At 36.5% G+C, this 17,540-nt stretch overlaps 2 protein-coding genes and 2 long non-coding RNA genes across 5 annotated transcripts; 2 read left to right on the top strand and 2 right to left on the bottom strand.

Moving 5' to 3' along the window:
• Nucleotides 1-439: 439 nt before the first annotated feature.
• LOC103337182 (uncharacterized) lies at nucleotides 440-5,184 on the bottom strand. Its single transcript, XR_016128428.1, has 2 exons — nucleotides 893-5,184; nucleotides 440-834 (listed from the first exon to the last, which is right to left on the bottom strand). It is a non-coding gene; the product is annotated as an uncharacterized LOC103337182 (long non-coding RNA).
• A 1,620-nt stretch (nucleotides 5,185-6,804) lies between these two features.
• Nucleotides 6,805-9,542, bottom strand: LOC103337179 (uncharacterized). The gene has a single exon (XM_008240330.3). The coding sequence runs from the start codon at nucleotides 9,267-9,269 to the stop codon at nucleotides 7,002-7,004; it is 2,268 nt and encodes a 755-aa protein (XP_008238552.2). The 5' UTR covers nucleotides 9,270-9,542; the 3' UTR covers nucleotides 6,805-7,001.
• A 5,867-nt stretch (nucleotides 9,543-15,409) lies between these two features.
• LOC107881605 (uncharacterized) lies at nucleotides 15,410-16,362 on the top strand. 2 transcript variants are annotated; one of them, XR_016122262.1, is made up of 4 exons: nucleotides 15,410-15,704; nucleotides 15,819-15,875; nucleotides 15,963-16,026; nucleotides 16,129-16,362. It is a non-coding gene; the product is annotated as an uncharacterized LOC107881605 (long non-coding RNA). The 2 variants fall into 2 exon arrangements; XR_016122261.1 differs by having other exon boundaries at nucleotides 15,819-16,026.
• A 394-nt stretch (nucleotides 16,363-16,756) lies between these two features.
• Nucleotides 16,757-17,381, top strand: LOC103337180 (uncharacterized). The gene is given in 2 exon segments (XM_008240331.3): nucleotides 16,757-16,968; nucleotides 16,970-17,381. Coding segments are annotated over 2 exon segments (183 nt in total). The 5' UTR covers nucleotides 16,757-16,947; the 3' UTR covers nucleotides 17,132-17,381.
• Nucleotides 17,382-17,540: the final 159 nt, after the last annotated feature.

Here is a 17,540-nt window from a genome sequence, read left to right as displayed (position 1 = left end):
CTTTCTTTGAAGATGTCATCTCCAACTTAAAACATTTTCTAGCTCTAGTCTTGCTTCAGTTCTTCGTATTATTAGACAATACCAGTTCAAAAACGATGAGAAATATTTTGATTCATTCCTTCCTATGTCGAAAATACATGTACATATCTTAAAATTCTCTTCTAGCTATTATTACTGATACATTAAAATAAAACAACAGGTGAAAGATACATTGGCACATCTAGGTTTGATCACATCCCCATTCCAAACACAGTCATCATCATGTTCATCTTCAACGCATCATTATAATTCATGATGCACGTGCTAAACACTCGTCAAACACAATATTGATTTCGTTCTTGTACCTATTGCCGCAAAGAGAGATAAAAAGTTGTAAAAAGCACTTAAACAAAACCTTGGGGCTTTCAATTTTAAAGCCCTAAAAACAACACTACCCATGGAAGCAATATTGGAAAGTATAATGATCAAACTACTTTTCAGTATAAATGGGGAAAAGTGCTTTTGTCATGAAGAAGCCTCTCCTAGGAGTGAGGGATTTTGGCTTAGACAACATAGATGCTCTCGTGAGACATGAACCAGCTTTTGGCAAATTTTTGGCTTCCCTTCAATCATGTATGGGCTAAAACATATGCGGGTGGGTGACCACCACCAATCAACCCTACCTTTATTTTTCTTCTTCTTGCTGGAAACCAATCAAGCCCTACTTGCCCAACTATCATCTCTTATTTTTATTTTCATTTTCCCCACTGCCAAAGCCATCCACATCCCTTCCTTAATCAAATTTCTCTATCACACTAGTATTATAAACCAACCTTGTTTTCATGCACACTTTCCCTGTCAACAACACAGTTATTTATTGATTAAATTGATGATTAAAAAGTGAATTATTTACTGTCATGAGTCATCGTGGCTGAATTGTTGCAAGAACAGCCTCAACTTGATTGTGTGCTGTGCAAGTGTGCAAGTGTGCGCGTGCTTTTTTTGCTTATCCAGACGAGCAAACCTATGAGACCTGCATAACCATAGAGAACTTGAGCAGATGATATCAATGCCAAAACCATTTCATAATCACGATACAGACACTTGAATTTGAAGTAGTTAATGACATAACAATATAAATTAGCATTTCTTTTAAAGTTTAAGAAAATTTGTCAAGTGATTGAGTGATGAGATAATATAAGTAGCCTAAACTCTTTTTTATGAAAAAGAAACCTGAAATATTTCAGTCCAATAGAGAACATTAATATGCTAAATCTGAAAAAAATAATGAGTTGAGTACCAAGTCATTTCAAAGGGAAAGGGGGCATATAACATTCAAATTCGCATGTTAAGAATCATAAAGTACAGATGAAAGTTGAATTGGCATACTAGATATAAATAAATATCAACTTCAGATTAATGGCCAAGCCACCCCTTGGATTTTTGAGGTGAATGGCCGAAGCGAAAAAGAAATAAAAAAGATTGGGTTTTCATTTCTTATGAGAAAGAAAGAAAAAAGATTTTTGTTTGGTGTGCTTGTGCCAAAGAAAAGGTGGTAGTCATCACCCAGCCTTTTGCTTCCATCTTTTACAGATGCTTTGCCACTATATCTTTTCCAATCCAATCTTTTCAAGTTTCTTTTGTTGTTTTATTTCTCTCTTTTTCCTTTCTTGTGTTCATGAGCGTAAGAAAAACGCGTTCCTTGATTTCTTTTGTGCTAAATCCCAAAAGTAAGCACTCATGAATGTCAAAAGTCGTTTAAACGTAGGCCCCTAATAAACACCCTAAGAGTTCTCTCCTTTTTTGTGATCTCATTTTCTCACTGAGGCCCCATGCATGTTGGTCCAATTTTCTTTTTCTTTGGACCATACAACTCAATGGATCTTTGGCTCCACAGGCCCCTAATTTGGACAATTTCAGTGGCCTACAGAACAGAGGTTTTCTTCTTTTTATCACCTATTCTCTTTTGTTTTCTTATCTTGTCTTCACCAAATTATATAAAGTCATTAAAGGTCAACCTAGCATTTCACAATCGATGTCTCTTTCACAATCTCTCTCTGTGTCTGTCTTTTTCTTTGAATAATTATTGAAATCCACCAGACTGATCCACTTTTCTCTTAAGTCAATCCTCAACAAAATAACCTTTATTTTGTTAACTCTCTTTTCTCTTAGTCAATCCCTAATAATACAAGAAAGCTGGAAAGGAGAAAAAAACAAACAGGCACCCATTTACAACCTTACTTCACAAGCATTGGTATTGACATAGTTTTAGTTTTATATATCATAAGTACAATATTTCTAGCATAATTTTGGGCAGGGGGGACCTTACCAATTTCTTGAACCACAAAATCATGTCACTAGTAACAACAATAATGTAACTTTTGTAAACATCATCAGCAATCAGTAGAGTCTGGTGCACAAATACTACTGAAAACAAGTTTATGTATATGGTAAATGTAATGAAAAACTCAGTGCAAATCCAGTGAAGGAAAAATATTCAAATGTCATGACCATAGAGATATGACACACTCAACAATGTAATATATCAGTTATCAACTATCCCGGTTTTTCTACTTAAATAAGTCAAAGTGATATGAAATTCGTATAATACATGTCCACATTAGAAACTTGCTTAGGAGAAGTGAAACCCTTCTTTGCCACTCTTTCTTTCGGCTTATGGATGGGGAAAAGTCTATTTCACCTCTTGTGATCTTATGCTGTGAACTAGAAATATGGTCTACTTTCAGTAGTTGATGATCAACTATTTGTGGACATCTCTCTCTCTCTCTCTCTCTCTCTCTCTCTCTCTCAGCGGACTCACAGAAACAGTGACGCAGAAATAGTGAACTATGTCGACATGTTTAAATGATAACAACATAACAGATAACGAAAGTTGATAGCCACGCACAGTAAACTTGAGTAGATGACTCAGGACTTCCGAGTTAAAGATGAAAAAGAATTTTCTTTGAAAGAGTAGAGTTGGGACAGTAATTATGTAGTAAAAAAGAATTATATAGTAACATTATTTGCAATTGAGTAGAAAAACTAGATGATTTCCATTTCCCATAGAGACGTGATATTACTATATTGAGCATCCAAACCATCCTCCACCATCATCTTTCTAAAGCCAAAAATTGTTAATAAAAAGAATACGGAATCAACTACACAAGTAGAAGTTAGAACCATCAAAATACCAGTAAGATCTTGTAAGCAGCACATAACAACTAATAGAAATTGATATAATATGATTCTAATTATTCCCTGTTCCAGTAACAAACAAACCCTCCTAACCTTTACTGTGCTTGTGCTAAATTTGTGATATTCTAGGCTTGTTTGTAATTGCTGAATACTTTTAGTACCCAGATAATATAAACTGGAGCGGCTCGCATTTACAGGTAGAAAAATGCAGCTGCTGATGGACTGCTAACTATGGATTGGAGCTAGAATTGGGCTGCACTATCTTGAATGTTCTCACTCCCACTCCCTCTATAATTGTTCACTTACTAACTAAGAGAAGACCTGGTTAGAGTCCCAAGGCCCAGAAGTACTGTGAGTTAGTTATTTTGTTGTTGGGCCTCTGGCCCCTATTCAACCAGAAAAAGAATAATGCAAGCATACACAGGTCAGCATATCCAATGTCCAAGCAACAACAGCACACTGATCAATTCACACTTCTGTCCACAAAAGAAAAAAAATCAATTCACACTTATTACACTTCTTTATTCAAGAAATATATAGACTGAGAAATTTTCACATTTATTGATTTGAGGTATAAATTAAGAGCTCTGCTTCTATTTCCCAATCACATACTTGGGCTATATAACATAAATAATTACCAATCTGATGCAGGTAGACACACTTAAATTATAAGTATCTTGTCTGGTTACACACCCCTCATCACTCAGCATTGATAAAATTCTTGCTGATTTTGTTATTACTTGGTCCAGCGAAGAGCAAATGTAGTGTAAATTTACAGAAGACAAACATAGAGAAGATATTTTTCAATACCCAAGTATTATTTCTGAACGTAGTTGCTGAAAAAGCTCTTCTGCTAGAATGACTACAACAGCCCCCACTTCCAAATTTATAAGAAACCCATATAAACAAGTTCGAGAAAATGTGATCCTGAGGCTGATGTTCCCATAATGTTTATGCCGAGTCTGGAGGTTTATAACTTTATTTCCTAACCGTTATCAATCCCAACTCTAAACCTCCCATATCATTCCTCAAATTGTTGGTCATAACGACTTTTACTTTACATAGGTCCTCAAAATGTCAATTTCCCTCATCCTTCACTTGAAATGAGAATTTTCATTATTAAAACAAGGTATCCATAATGTTATCTCTACGATTGGCTGGTACCTACTATTTGCTTCTTTTATAAAACCTATATGTATGATATAATAAACCACACTCAGTGTATTTGGTCCTTCACAATGACACTAAAGACACCAAAAGTTTTTCTGAGTTTTAGACACCAATTGATGTGGCAGAGGGCATAGCATTAGGACCAAATGTAAGCACTCATTACAAGCTTGTGTACACCAACAGAGCACCCTAACACACTAATATTAATTGCTTCTCCATATGATCCTGGCCCTCAATTCAATTGGAAATATACAATAATGCAAAAACCTAAAGCTTCTTTCTTTCTTTCCTTTTCTGGCTGCAAAAGTGAAAAATAACAAGAAAATTCCCTAATAATCGATGTTGATGAAATGCAGAAAGGCAAACAACGGTACAGCTGAAACTTCACATTTTGATGAAATGCAGAAAGCAGAAATCGCGTAGATGACGGCAACAAACAAATACATTCGAAAATTTCAGAGAGAGATAGACGGAGATAAGAGAGATGAACCAGGTAATGTAATGTGATTGCCTCCCCGGTGGCGGTGGCTGCAGGAGAGGCCTTGGTCGTAACTTTCACCTCCCTCCACTGTTGTGGACTTCGGCTGCAAGATGAAGATGCCTGGACTTAAGAGTGGTTAGGGCCAGAAGCATTCAGTTGTAGTTTTCTTCTTTTGTTTGGGCTTCAGCCCACCCATTAATTGAACAAAGACAAAGAAAGAAAGAGAGACTGATAATAAGTTACACGCAATGAGAGATTCCTATAGGAAATGGAGCTAAATAGTTCACTAAAGGTAGTTTGAGTTTGAGATTGCTTTTTTAGGAAATACTGCTATTAATAAATGCTTTTATTGGAAGAACGTGCTAAAAACACAAGCGTTTCTAGAAAAGTTCTTGAAAGTGCTTCATGAATACATACTACTCCACAAATCTCTTTTAAGATCCGTAAGTACTTTTGAAATGTTATGCCAAACACAATATTAAGTGTTTTTGATTGTCTGAAAGTCCTTTTAGTCATTCGAAAAGCATTTTCAAACAGGCTTTAATTCATAATAATGTGTTCTATGTCTCTTTAATAAACCAGGTTTTGGTACATTGGTCGCATAAAGAAATAGGGTGAAGCACTCTAAAAGCAGCAATACTGTGTGATATACATCGCGACTCCTCAAATAAATAGAAGCCCAAATTCATGTTATAGCACCCCAACCAGCCAAGCTATGGGAAGCTAATTGCCAGTCATGCTACATTAGGTTGATTGATCGCATGATATTTTGATGCTGTTTGTGTGACATGACTTGATGTGGTGACCTTTTATTTATTTATTAGGTTTCTATTATAGGTCTCTAAAATTAACTAATTTAGGCACAATAATAGAAAAAGAAGATAATTATAGACTTTAATATGAACTCAATCCTTTGCTTAAACTCATATAGCCCATAATGCTTTGATGTTTTATACAATTTTAGGCAATAACACAGATTGGTCTTGCCTGGGTGGGAAAATCATAAAGAGAGGCAATGGCGGCTTAAGGTAGCACGAGGAGGGAGAGAGAACGACATCATCTAATTCCTTTTTTAAAAAAATTAATAAATTAAATGAATTGGGTCATACTATAACAGAAATGGTATGTGATCACTTACATCTATATGTACGAAGTAAAAGTAGAGAATAGTGAAACATTCAAAATACGAGAAAATTCATTTAGTTGATGCAAATATTAAGAATTAAAATTATTAATTATATGATGATAATATGATAAATTTGTACTTTTTCATATTAATTTTTTTTTTAAATTTAAAACAAATCAGATCATGGGTCCTAATCTTAAAAAAAACAAAAATAAAAACAAAAACCAAGGGGGTAGCATCCAATAATTTGGTTTATATGGAAGACAATTTGTCATGAAATTTAACATTTGAATAAAATTATGTGCATAGATGTATTCCAACCAATTTCTTTAAAAACTTTCAGAAAACAAAGAAGTTGACTTGCAAAAGGATTTATGTGCATAGCATTTAGTGTTGGGTTTCGATGGAAGTCTGAGCCTTTTGGTTTGGTCCCAGTAATGGATGCAATTTCTGTTGTGAATGTAGTTCTTTTCTCCGTTTGGTTGCTGAGAAAGTGTAGGAATTGAAAGGAAAGTTTTTGGGATTTTGTTCAATTGGCTATTCAATTTGGAAATTTGTTCAATGTGCATAGCTACCTTCCTAGTTCTTAATGCTAATGTCTGTTCAATGATTGAATTCTCCACAATTTACTGAGAATTTGCTTCCTAATCCTCCATTCATGAGCCTTGCATTTTAATCATCAATACCTATTACAAACCATGTATTCCTATCCAAAAAATAAAACCATGTATTCTCACATAGAGGGTGATAATCTGTTAGCTTTTCTGTGGTAGCTTTGCTAATGTATATTTATAAAACTACTGACAGAAAAACCAGGAATAAAAGTAAGCATTTATCATGGGAAGGCATCGATTCGAAAATAGATACGATCATGCTCTATAATTTATAGTTTTCCTGCTAGATAAAATCTCTACTACATATGTACATTAGTTTCATATATCAACATAAAGAAAAATGTAAAGCAGAAGTTGAAAGTTGCCTCAGCTATTTTTGTAGTAACATGTGAATCGTAAGCTGCCTCTGTTGTAAGCTCCAGGATTGTGCATTCTATTCAATGATCACGTAGAAGTCACTTGAAACAGAAGAGGCTGTGTCACCCTCTGATGGAGACGAAGAAGGGAAGGCCAAAGGGCTCTCCATCTTGTGCAACAAACGCCACTCATCAATGCTTGAAATCCGACGAGGGTCCATACTTGGGGGAATTCTCTGGTCTAGAATATTCAGAATGTTTTCAGTTTTACCGAGAATGCAAACGGCATGCCTCACACTTTCCTCCCTCTCTTCAATGGTGCTGTTCATACACTTCCTCTTTATAACTTGCTTCATATTCGTGAGACAAGCAGCCAGTATGTCAGATATCATGACAGTCAATGCCTCAAATAATCTCTCACCTGTCTGGTTGAGGCTGCCTTCATAATTTCGCAGAAGAGTTTCACTTATCCTATACATGGAATTAGCAGCCAATTCCTTGACGGGCCATTTTGAAGGGGTATCTCTTAAACATACATTCGTAGTCTTTTGCTTCTTTTTAGATTCTTCAAATATGAATTTTGCAGTTTCAGCAAGTCCTTCAAGTATCTCCTTTGAGCTCTTTCCATGAAGTGACAATTTACGGAGATCCACATCCAGCCATGTATGGTAGAGATCAACTCCTAGCCACACCATATCTGCTGTCTTTCTGATGTTGGTAACATCCTCTTTAGAATCCAGGAAATTTTCAACAAAATTTATGTACATGATCCCTTCATGGACACCACCTATTAACTCTTTTATTGAACAACTGCTGATGTTTGGAAGTGCAAGAGCAATACTAGTTAGTGTTACAACAGGTAGAGCCCAACTGTTTGGTGGTTCTGCCAAGTCTAGACAGGGAACTTTTTCACTGTCGAAATCTGCTACTCCTTTGAATCCTTGTGAAAAGGTTGATTTCTCCAACAGTTTAACGATATATTTAGGCTCTCTTTTCTTTCCCCTCTGAAACCAATGATCTGTAGCATCACAATTACTTCTCATCATGTGCTCAACCAATGCATCCTCACCTTCAAGATGCAGAACATAACGGCTAAGATCTGGCTTTTGGTTTGGCTGTGACTCTGGCCCTGAGTTGTCAAAATCAGTGTCGAATTTGAACTTCTTCTTCCACTGTTTGCAGAAGTCGCAGCATAACAAGATCCTGCTTACAAAGAAAATGGAAATGAACCGAATTGCTTTACTCATTATGACATTCCCTGTCTGCATTCCAATACACAAATCCAAAAATTTGTTTCTTGTGTCATGAGCAAGTTTCCGGCTGTGCCTAGTTTTGAATCTTATTAAAGATAATGGGCACTCTTTCAACTCTCTCAGTCTCTGTGTCCAGTACTTTTCTATTTTGAATTCTCCTTTGTAGGTGGCGTTTCCTCTTTTTGCACACCTGAAATTTATGGCGATGAACCATCTAGATGCAGGACCAATTGTACCAACTGCTACTGCAATTGTTTGTGTAGCAAGAACCAAAGTTGTTGACCACTTGTAGTCAGACTCACCTCTGCAAAATGTAAATGACCAGGGCATCAAGTAAGTCCGAAGCATGGCTTCTGCTAAAATCATGGTACTCAAAAGACAGATTGCTCCAGAAGCTGTGCACGTCGCTGAGCGCCCCATCACAAACTGGGGACTAGAGGTATGAGCCATCATCCAATGTTTCATCAGATGTTCTTTAAGTTTGCTAGCCACTCTTTTATCAGTTTCATTTTTGCCTTCTTTCAGAGCTAATTGGTACCTTTTATTGTACTTGTGTTCTAAAGAACGTTTAGATACGGGAATAGTTAAAGCAGAGAAATTCATCATGATAAGTAAAATAAGCATGATGAACATGATGAAAACATGCTCCTTGCAGAAAACAAAGATTGCACCAGTAGCTAGCTGAATGCAGATATTCACGATAAGGGTAATAACCAGTATTCCAAAAGCAATTATATTCATCATGATTTCTTTGTTTTCCATGGATCCAAGAGAAGGCATAGAGTTACCCATCACCGTGCAGATCAAGACAGAACTGCTAAGCTTGGCGAGCTGATCCTGGCGGCTAGGCATCGCAGTGTTTAGATCCACTGACAATTTAACTGCTACGCCTATCAAGGTCAAAGAAGTGGCATTGATGGAGAAGAACTTGCTAGGGAACCAGAGTTTCCAGTGTCGAAAGCCGTGGACGACATCTGCAGCCATTGCAATTAGGCAGGCCAGGGATGCTGCTGCTACATAAATGCCAATCCAAGGCATAGGAGCGCTAAAATTTTCCTGGTTCAGGTTCCCATCGACGTTGCAGCCACCCATCTTCTTGCTCAGGTGGTGTTCTCCTGGGAGAAAAGCTTTCTGCTCTGGTTGTGCAGCTGCTGAATGTTATTGGGTCAGGTATTGCCGGTCCACTTGGTTAGCCTTAATATCTTGACTACGTTACATGCCCTCTTTGATGTTCAGGTCAAGACCACTGCTGCTGATTATGAATGAAGATTAATTTTTTTTTTCCTTTCTTTTTTCAATGGTTGGTTGGACTTCTTGTTGAGAGTTGAGAACAGGCTAAACATTTTTGTAATTTTCCTCCATGAGAGTCAAGTGGACTAAATTCAGGCTTATCTCGTCAGGCTTATCATACAACTTTTATAGTATATTAATTAATCGTGGCTAACGTGCTTGATTATGTCACCCAACATGGTTTGGAGCAGATTGGACCGCACAATGAGTGCATTATTAAGGGGATCGGGAAAAAAAGGAGAGAGAAGGGACCTGTTTTCAGCAACAAAACAAGGCCCGGGAGCTAGGTGGGACCCATCAATCCGGGCTGGCCCCAGTGCCAGCTTGAGTTTTGATGTTGACGTCAGTCTTGATGTTCAAATGTTTTTAATGTTGGCACTAGCACGCGCCAGCGTTAAAAAAATTTGACTATGCCACTACATTACCGCCAACGGCTCTTTGCCACATGTCGCGTTTTGGTCTATCCGATTAGAATTTTTCCTCTAATCTAATGGCAACCAATTTTTGTGCAATAAAAAAAATGAAAAAAAGTCAAATTTTTTAATAAAAAAAATACTGAATTTTTTATTTCTATAAATACAAACCAATACTCTTCACTTTTAACACCAAATCCTCTTACATTTTCTTCTCCTTCTACTATTACTCACTTTCTACTCAATATTTTTTTCACTTTCAAGTTTTATTTTTCTCTATCATATTATGGTTTCTTCTATTGAAACCGGAGGAGCATGGAGCATGATGGAAGATGTTTTGTTGTGTGAGTGTTGGGTCCAAATTAGTCATTGTCCCGTAATGGGCAATGAGATGAAATTCTGTCATAAGTGGAAAAAAATTCATCAAGAATTTTGTGAAAGAGCAATTGGTTTGACCCGTACATAAATGACATTATCTAGTAGGTGGAAAATTCTCAATAAAGAGTTGGCAAAATGAAGAGATGCCTTGGCAAAAGCGATGGACAACCATAGAAGCGAGTAAAACCTTAGCAATGAGGTAAATTATTTGTAATTTTTCTTTTATTAATTTCTATGTCATATTAATTTTTATTTAAATGTTTCTTGCAATTTATATATTTTGTTAATATTTCTTGTATTTCCAATATTTATTTAAATGTTTCTTGCAATATTTATATTTTGTTAATATTTCTTGCATTTCCATTTTTTTTTATACTTGTTGCATTGCCAATAATTTTTTTTAAAGTTTCTTGCATTTACATTTTTTTATATATAGATTATGCAAGCACAAATGTGGTATGATGCTACTGGGCAAGGCAAAAAAACTTTCAACAATACCGAATGTTGGGAGGTGGTGAAGAATTGTAAGAGATTCCGAATTATTCCAACGGGTCCGACGGTGGTGTTGAACGAGACGCCACTCCATGATTCACGGGCATCTGATTCACCTATGGATTCTCTTATGAGTTAAGACTCACCTATCCAAAAGGAGCCGATGCCTATTAGGAGGAAGGCGACAAAGGCGAAGAGAGGGAGTAATTCTACCAATAATGCATCTAAATTTGGAGGAAATTTCAAGGCACCAAGCCATTATAATTGAAATGGACATGAAAACCCAAGAGCACGATAGGGCAATTCAATTAGAATATGCAAAAGAAAGGGAGTATACAAGTATAGAAAGGGAGTACGCCAAGAAAACATTGAAAAAAAGGATCGGGAAACCATGACCATGGATACAAGCCATATATCCCCTGAAACAAAACAATTTTGGAAGCTAGAAAGAAGGGATGTTGTGAGACGCAGTCTTCTCGAGAACCACGGTGGCTCTAGTTTTCTTCATCAAGCAAAGCCACTGCTATGACAAGTTGCTCATCTAGTTCTCTCTAGGCCCTTTTGCTTGCAGCTCATCTACGCATTCTTTCTCTAGTTTCTCGCTCTTGCCTCTCCAAAACCTCTTGAATGGCTGCCATTGAGAATGAAGAATGAAATCTAAAATCTGAGAAATGAAAATGTAGAGAAGATCTGGTGTGGAAGGTATGAGTTGAGCCTCTGATTTTATAGAAAAATTTAGGCAGACAGAGATGACAAGTAGCGCAATTTTAGAGGGTGAAAATCTTATTTGAAATTTGAAATTCATCAAAATTTGAAATTTGAAATTCATTTGAAATTTATCTGAAATTTGAATTTTGAAATGTATATGAAATTTGAAATTTATTTGAAATTTGAAACCGAAAATCTTATTCGATATGAATAGTATTGACACGTAGGAACCCAAAAATCTTATCCGAAAATATTATCCAAATTAATTGTTTAGGTAAAAAAAGTTGTGAAAAAAACAAAAAAATGAATAGTATTTGCCATGGCAAAGGGCAACTGCTGGAAATACACATTTCTTTTTGCAAGGGCATCCACTATTCACTTGAATAGTAGCTGCCCTAGCCTCCCCCATGGTAAGGGACAAACTGCTGGAAGTGCTCTGAGTAACAATGAGAGCATATAATTATTTTGTTTGGAAATCGTGAGGGTTAGTATAATTAATTATATTAAAGTGGAAGTTTTTGGTACAAATTCAAATCCTCTTGTAGGAATGAAAGCAACCATGGGGGCCCTCCTCAATCTACACTAAGTTGACTTATAACTACAATGCCTAAAGAGATTATATGAAAAAACCCTGCTACAATAACAATTGAATAGTCTGTGTCCATGAAAAAAATATTAAGAGTGATTCTTGCATACGATTGGTTGTATATAAGTTTGTATCTGTTTCTCTCGTCACATTATCAATCACTTGATGAGAAAGATATATTGGCTTTGTCACTCTCTGATATTAGAATTGAAGTGCAAGCCACCAAAGGGATCTTGGGTTTGTGTAACAAACGCCACTCATCAATGTTTTCCATTTGGTGGTTATCCAAACTTGAAGGAATTCCCTTGTCCACAATACTAAAAATCTTCTCAATTTTACCAAGAATGTGAACTCCTTTGCGTAAACTCATATAGCCCATAATGTTTTGATGTTTTACACAGTTTTAGGCGATAACACACGCTTGGGTCTTGCATGGATGAGAAAATCAGAAAGAGAGACGACGACGGCTTATGGCAGCACGAGGAAGGAGATAGCACAATATCGTCCAATTCCACTTTAAAAAATTTAAGAAATTAAATGAATAGGGTCTATGCCGTAACAGAAATGATATGTGGTCACCTAAATCTATATGTACAAAGTTTTTTTTTTTTTTTTTGGTTTGAGAAAAGATGGTATTTCATTAAACCAAAAGGAACATTACATGGTAATAACTAGCATGTTAACTGTGGTCTTGTTAAAACCTTCCTAGAGAAACAAAATCCCGAAGTAGGAAAGAGTACCACCCATGCTATTGACTAAACAAAAGAGCTAAACAACTTATACTACAAACCAACCTAAAACCCAACCACAAAACCCTTAAAACAACATCCCATCACTACGTAGATACTGTCAAAGAAGTCCTCCTATGATATAGAAAAAGCATCATAGTTCTTCGTACAGAGTCAAAAACGTACTATGATTATTAGAATAGATCCAACTAATCACTTAACCGCAAAACCATTGAATCACATCTTATCACTACGCAGATACTATCAAAGAAAGCCTCATATGAACTAAAGAAAGCATCATATTTCTTTGTTCAAAGTCAAAAATGTATTGTGAGCATCATAACAAATCCAGCCAAATATCAACCGCCACCTCCAATTTTCTTGATCCAGAACCCTATCTGACAAGCAAGGGAGACCAAGATTGGCCTCTTAGCCTAAAGAAAATTCCGAAGAAAGATCTTCATAGTAGGAACGTTCATTGGTTGCCAAGCCCATGAACGTTCCATAGGAGAATTATTAAGGAGATCTTGGAGACCCCTCGAGGTTGGTCTTCTTCGTCTTGTCAACAAAATCCTAGATACAAAAACTATGCTTACCAGAAAAATCCATGCCACTAACAATTAGATACCTAACACCAGCTTTTGCATGCTTCTGATTCCCTTTGGTGGCTCCTACTTGTCATTCCCTTGAGCAGAAGAGGCAGTGGTCACCTTTATAGCGTTAAGATGGAGACCACTGGCTCCTTAGGAATCAAGAAAGGAAGCCAACGTAACCACCCCATGGAGAACAAAAGAGCAACAAAAAAATGTCGTACCCAATTCACCAAGAAGAACTCAAAGATACAATAAAAAAAGATTAAGAGAGACTGTCACATCCTGGGATCGGCTCAGTAGCACGATATTGTTCGCTTTGGGCCTCCTCTCTGCCATCAGAGTTTTGTTTCTGGGAACTCACGAGCAACTTCCCAGTGAGTCACCCATCCTGGGATTGCTCTAGGCCCAACTCGCTTAACTTCGAAATTCCCATGACTCCGAAGCTAGTGAGCTCCCAAAAGGTCTCGTGCTATATGGAGGTGGGCATGTACATATAAGGCACATCACCCCTTCTCCGTTGGTCGATGTTGGATGTTACAATCCACCCCTTTTAGGGGCCCGACGTCCTCGTCGGTACACTCACACTACATGGCAGAGTGGCTCGATACCAAATTATCACATCCGGGATCGGCTCTGCCGTAGCACGATATTGTCCGCTTTGGGCCCCATTTTTGACCTCACAATTTTGTTTTTGGGAACTCACGAGCAACTTCCTAGTGGGTCACCTATCCTAAGATTGCTCTAGTCCCAACTCGCTTAACTTCGGAGTTCCTATGACTCCGAAGCTAATGAGCTCCTAAAATGCCTCGTACTAGATGAAGGTGAGCATATATATAAGGCACATCACCCCCTCTCCGTTGGTCGATGTGGGATGTTACAATCTACCCATCTTAAGGGCCTGACGTCCTCGTCGACATACTTACACCACATGGCAGAGTGACTATGATACTAAATTGTCACATCCGGGGATTGGCTCCGCCGTAGCACAATATTGTCCACTTTGGGCCCTTTCTCTCTAACCTCACGGTTTTATTCCTGGGAACTCACGAGCAATTTTCCAGTGGGTCACCCATCCAGGATTGCTCTAAGTCCCAACTCGCTTAACTTCGGAGTTCCCATGACTCCGAAGCCAATGAGCTTCCAAAAAACCTCGTGTTAGATGAAGATGAACATGTGCATATAAGGTATATCACCATCTCTCCGTTGGTCGATGTGGGATGTTACAGAGACGGCCCAGAGAATGAGTAAAGAAAACTAGAGAAACCTTAACCCTAGCCGTTAAGGCTCTTCTTGCGTGAACGAGAGAGCGTCCCAAACCCTGTATCACATATGTACAAAGTAAAAGTTAAAGAATGATGAAACATTCAAAATATGATAAAATGTCTTTAGTTAATGCAAATATTAAGAATGAAAATTATTAATTAAATGAGGGTAATATGATAAATTTATACTTTTTTATATTAATAAAATTTAAAATTTAAAACAAATCAGATCATGGGTCCTAGTCTTCAAAGAAAAAAGAAAAAAAAAACACAAGGGGTAGTATCCAATAATTTGGTTTATATGGAAGACAATTTATCATGAAATTTAACATTTGAATAAAATAATGTGCATAGATGCATTCCAACCAATTTCTTTAAAGGGGAATGCTAGCAACCTTCTCTCCAACCTTTTCCTTTGGACCTTCTCCCTTCTTTGCTTGACACGTGTCACTGTCTTTACACATAAAACAATACTATTTATTATAGAAAAACCAAAAATTATATTTCCATATTTGCCCTTGAAGCTAAAACGTCTTCTCTTTGCTTTATCTTTCAGAAGAAGACGCTCTGCATTTTCAACTCTGTCTTGTTTAGCTTCTCTCCCTCCAAGTCTTGGTCAAAGGTATGGTTTTTTCATTTCTGATGTATTATTGTGCTGAAAATTGATATCTTCTGAAAATATTTTCTTAGGTTGATGGGTATTTCTTTAGCTTTTCTTTTGTTAATCTAAACTGTAATATATTTAGGTTTTCATATTGAATTCGATTTTGGTGATTTTTTATTCCTGTACATAAGGCATATATTGATCTACTTCCTCATATTGTCATTGCCTATCTATTAAATATACTTTTCATCTTTTTTCGTAGGCACAAGCAAATCTTGGACTATCTAATGATGGGATGGAAAGCTCCTTGCCAAGACAGGTGCAATATATCAGTTTTCTTTTGGAATTACCTTTTAGGTGCATATATAACATATACATATGAAGGTGTTTTTTTTATGTTATAGGAACAAGCACGCACAAGGTATGATGCTTCTGATAACTACAAGGATACTCATGAATGCTTGCAACAAATAGTAAGTATACCATAGGTGATACACAAATTCTTCTTTTCAGCACGTAATAATCATAACCTTTTATTGAATTTTGTCACTTATCAATAAATCTTGTTTTTCTTTGATATGTTATAGGATGAATATGAGACTCTTGAAGGGCATAATGGAATGAAAGTAAATATGGACTGGATGGTAGTGAATATTGTCATATATGATTTATTTGTGTTTATAACTAATATTTTTGTATTAATTAAGGTGCATATCTACTATATGTAACAGGGAAATTTTAATTTGTGGACCTCAGACATGCATGAATATTTTGCTGGTCAAGCTACACAAGATGGTATTGTTATAAGAACTTTTTATTTATTTATTTATAGAATTTTTATTTATTTGTAAGAACTTTGTTTATGCTTGTTTGACCAATTGAATTTTGTGGTAATAGGAACAGTTGATACATATTAGAGAAGCTTTGCATATGAAGTCTGGGAAGATGAGAAGTGAAGTCGCATACCTTTGAAGAAGAGAAGTGAAGTGAAGTCTGGGAAGATTAATCATCTTTTGTTTCTACTACTACTAGACTCTGGAAATTTTTTGGGAAGACTTTAAAATTGTATAAAGATTTCACTATTTGGTGTTTTGTAACCGTTGCTAATATTAAAATGTGTTGTTTTGTTTCTACTCAGATTTGGGGGATATTTTTGTTTATTTAGTAGTATAAGAAATGCAATCAAACCCTTTGTGTTAAAACAAAAAACGAACATTACTTCTTCTTTTTTTTTAAAAAAAAAACAGACATTTTCTTTAAAAAAAATAATAGTAATAAAATAATAAGAAAGTTGTGAATTTTTTTTGGGATAAATTGAATATATTTAATAAGGGTAAACTTGAAAAGCAAAATTTAGCTTGTATAATATATAAATTGCATTGTTTTATGTGTAAAGAGAATGACACGTGTCAAGCAAAGAAGGAGAAAGTCAAAAAGAAGGTTAGAGAAGGTTCTAGATTCCCCTTCTTTAAAAAACTTTTAGAAAACAAAAAGTTGACTTGGAAAAGGATTTGTGTTGATTAATTAACCTCTTACCCAAGGAAAAGCTATTGACCCATCACCCAAGAAAGAGTGAGGAGCAAGAAGCCGATCCCTACAAATTCATACAGTGATTCAAATCCAAAGCATCCAAAACCCGAAATCCAAATTCCAAAACCCAAATCCTTTTTCCGTGGAAGCTCAACTTTTGAAAGCGCAAAAGCACTTTTGGCAACAATGGGCATAATGAGAAGCAGCTTTCTCGTTTATATTGGGCTCAGTGTTCGGCATGTACGTTGCCCAAAACTACAACGTCCCCAACATCCAGAAGCTCTCCACCACTGGCCTCTTGATCGCCAAGCACATCGAAGAGACTTACCGGAAGCCTAAGAAGAGGGACGACGAGAACCAGAACCAGTAGATCTCGCCGTACGACGTCGTTCCGAAACAGGTTCTTTTCTCGTAGCGGAGAGTGAAGCGCATCTTTATTTCGTTGGGTATATATGTATTATTTTTCTTTTTTTTTAGTGTTGGGTTTTGATGGAAATCTGAGCCTTTTGCTTTTGGTCCCAGTAATGGATGCAATTTCTTTTGGGAATGTAGTTCTTTTCTCCGTTTGGTTGCTGAGAAAGTGTAGGAATTGAAAGGAAAGTTTTTGGGATTTTGTTCAATTGGCTATTCAATTTGGAAATTTGTTCAATGTGCATAGCTACCTTCCTAGTTCTTAATGCATGTCTGTTCAATGATTGAATTCTCCACAATTTACTGAGAATTTGCTTCCTAATCCTCCATTCATGAGCCTTGCATTTTAATCATCAATACCTATTACA

This window comes from Prunus mume, linkage group LG7 (assembly GCF_029339155.1).
Source record: "Prunus mume cultivar Tortuosa linkage group LG7, ASM2933915v1, whole genome shotgun sequence".
Taxonomy (NCBI): domain Eukaryota; kingdom Viridiplantae; phylum Streptophyta; class Magnoliopsida; order Rosales; family Rosaceae; genus Prunus; species Prunus mume.
The sequence above is the reverse complement of the archived record's forward strand: the minus strand, read 5'-3'. Positions and strand labels throughout refer to the sequence as shown.

What these genes read in the sequence shown, in the direction of transcription:
- LOC103337179 (XM_008240330.3), bottom strand. Translation starts at nt 9,269, where the DNA reads ATGGGTGGCTGCAACGTCGATGGGAACCTGAACCAGGAAAATTTTAGC.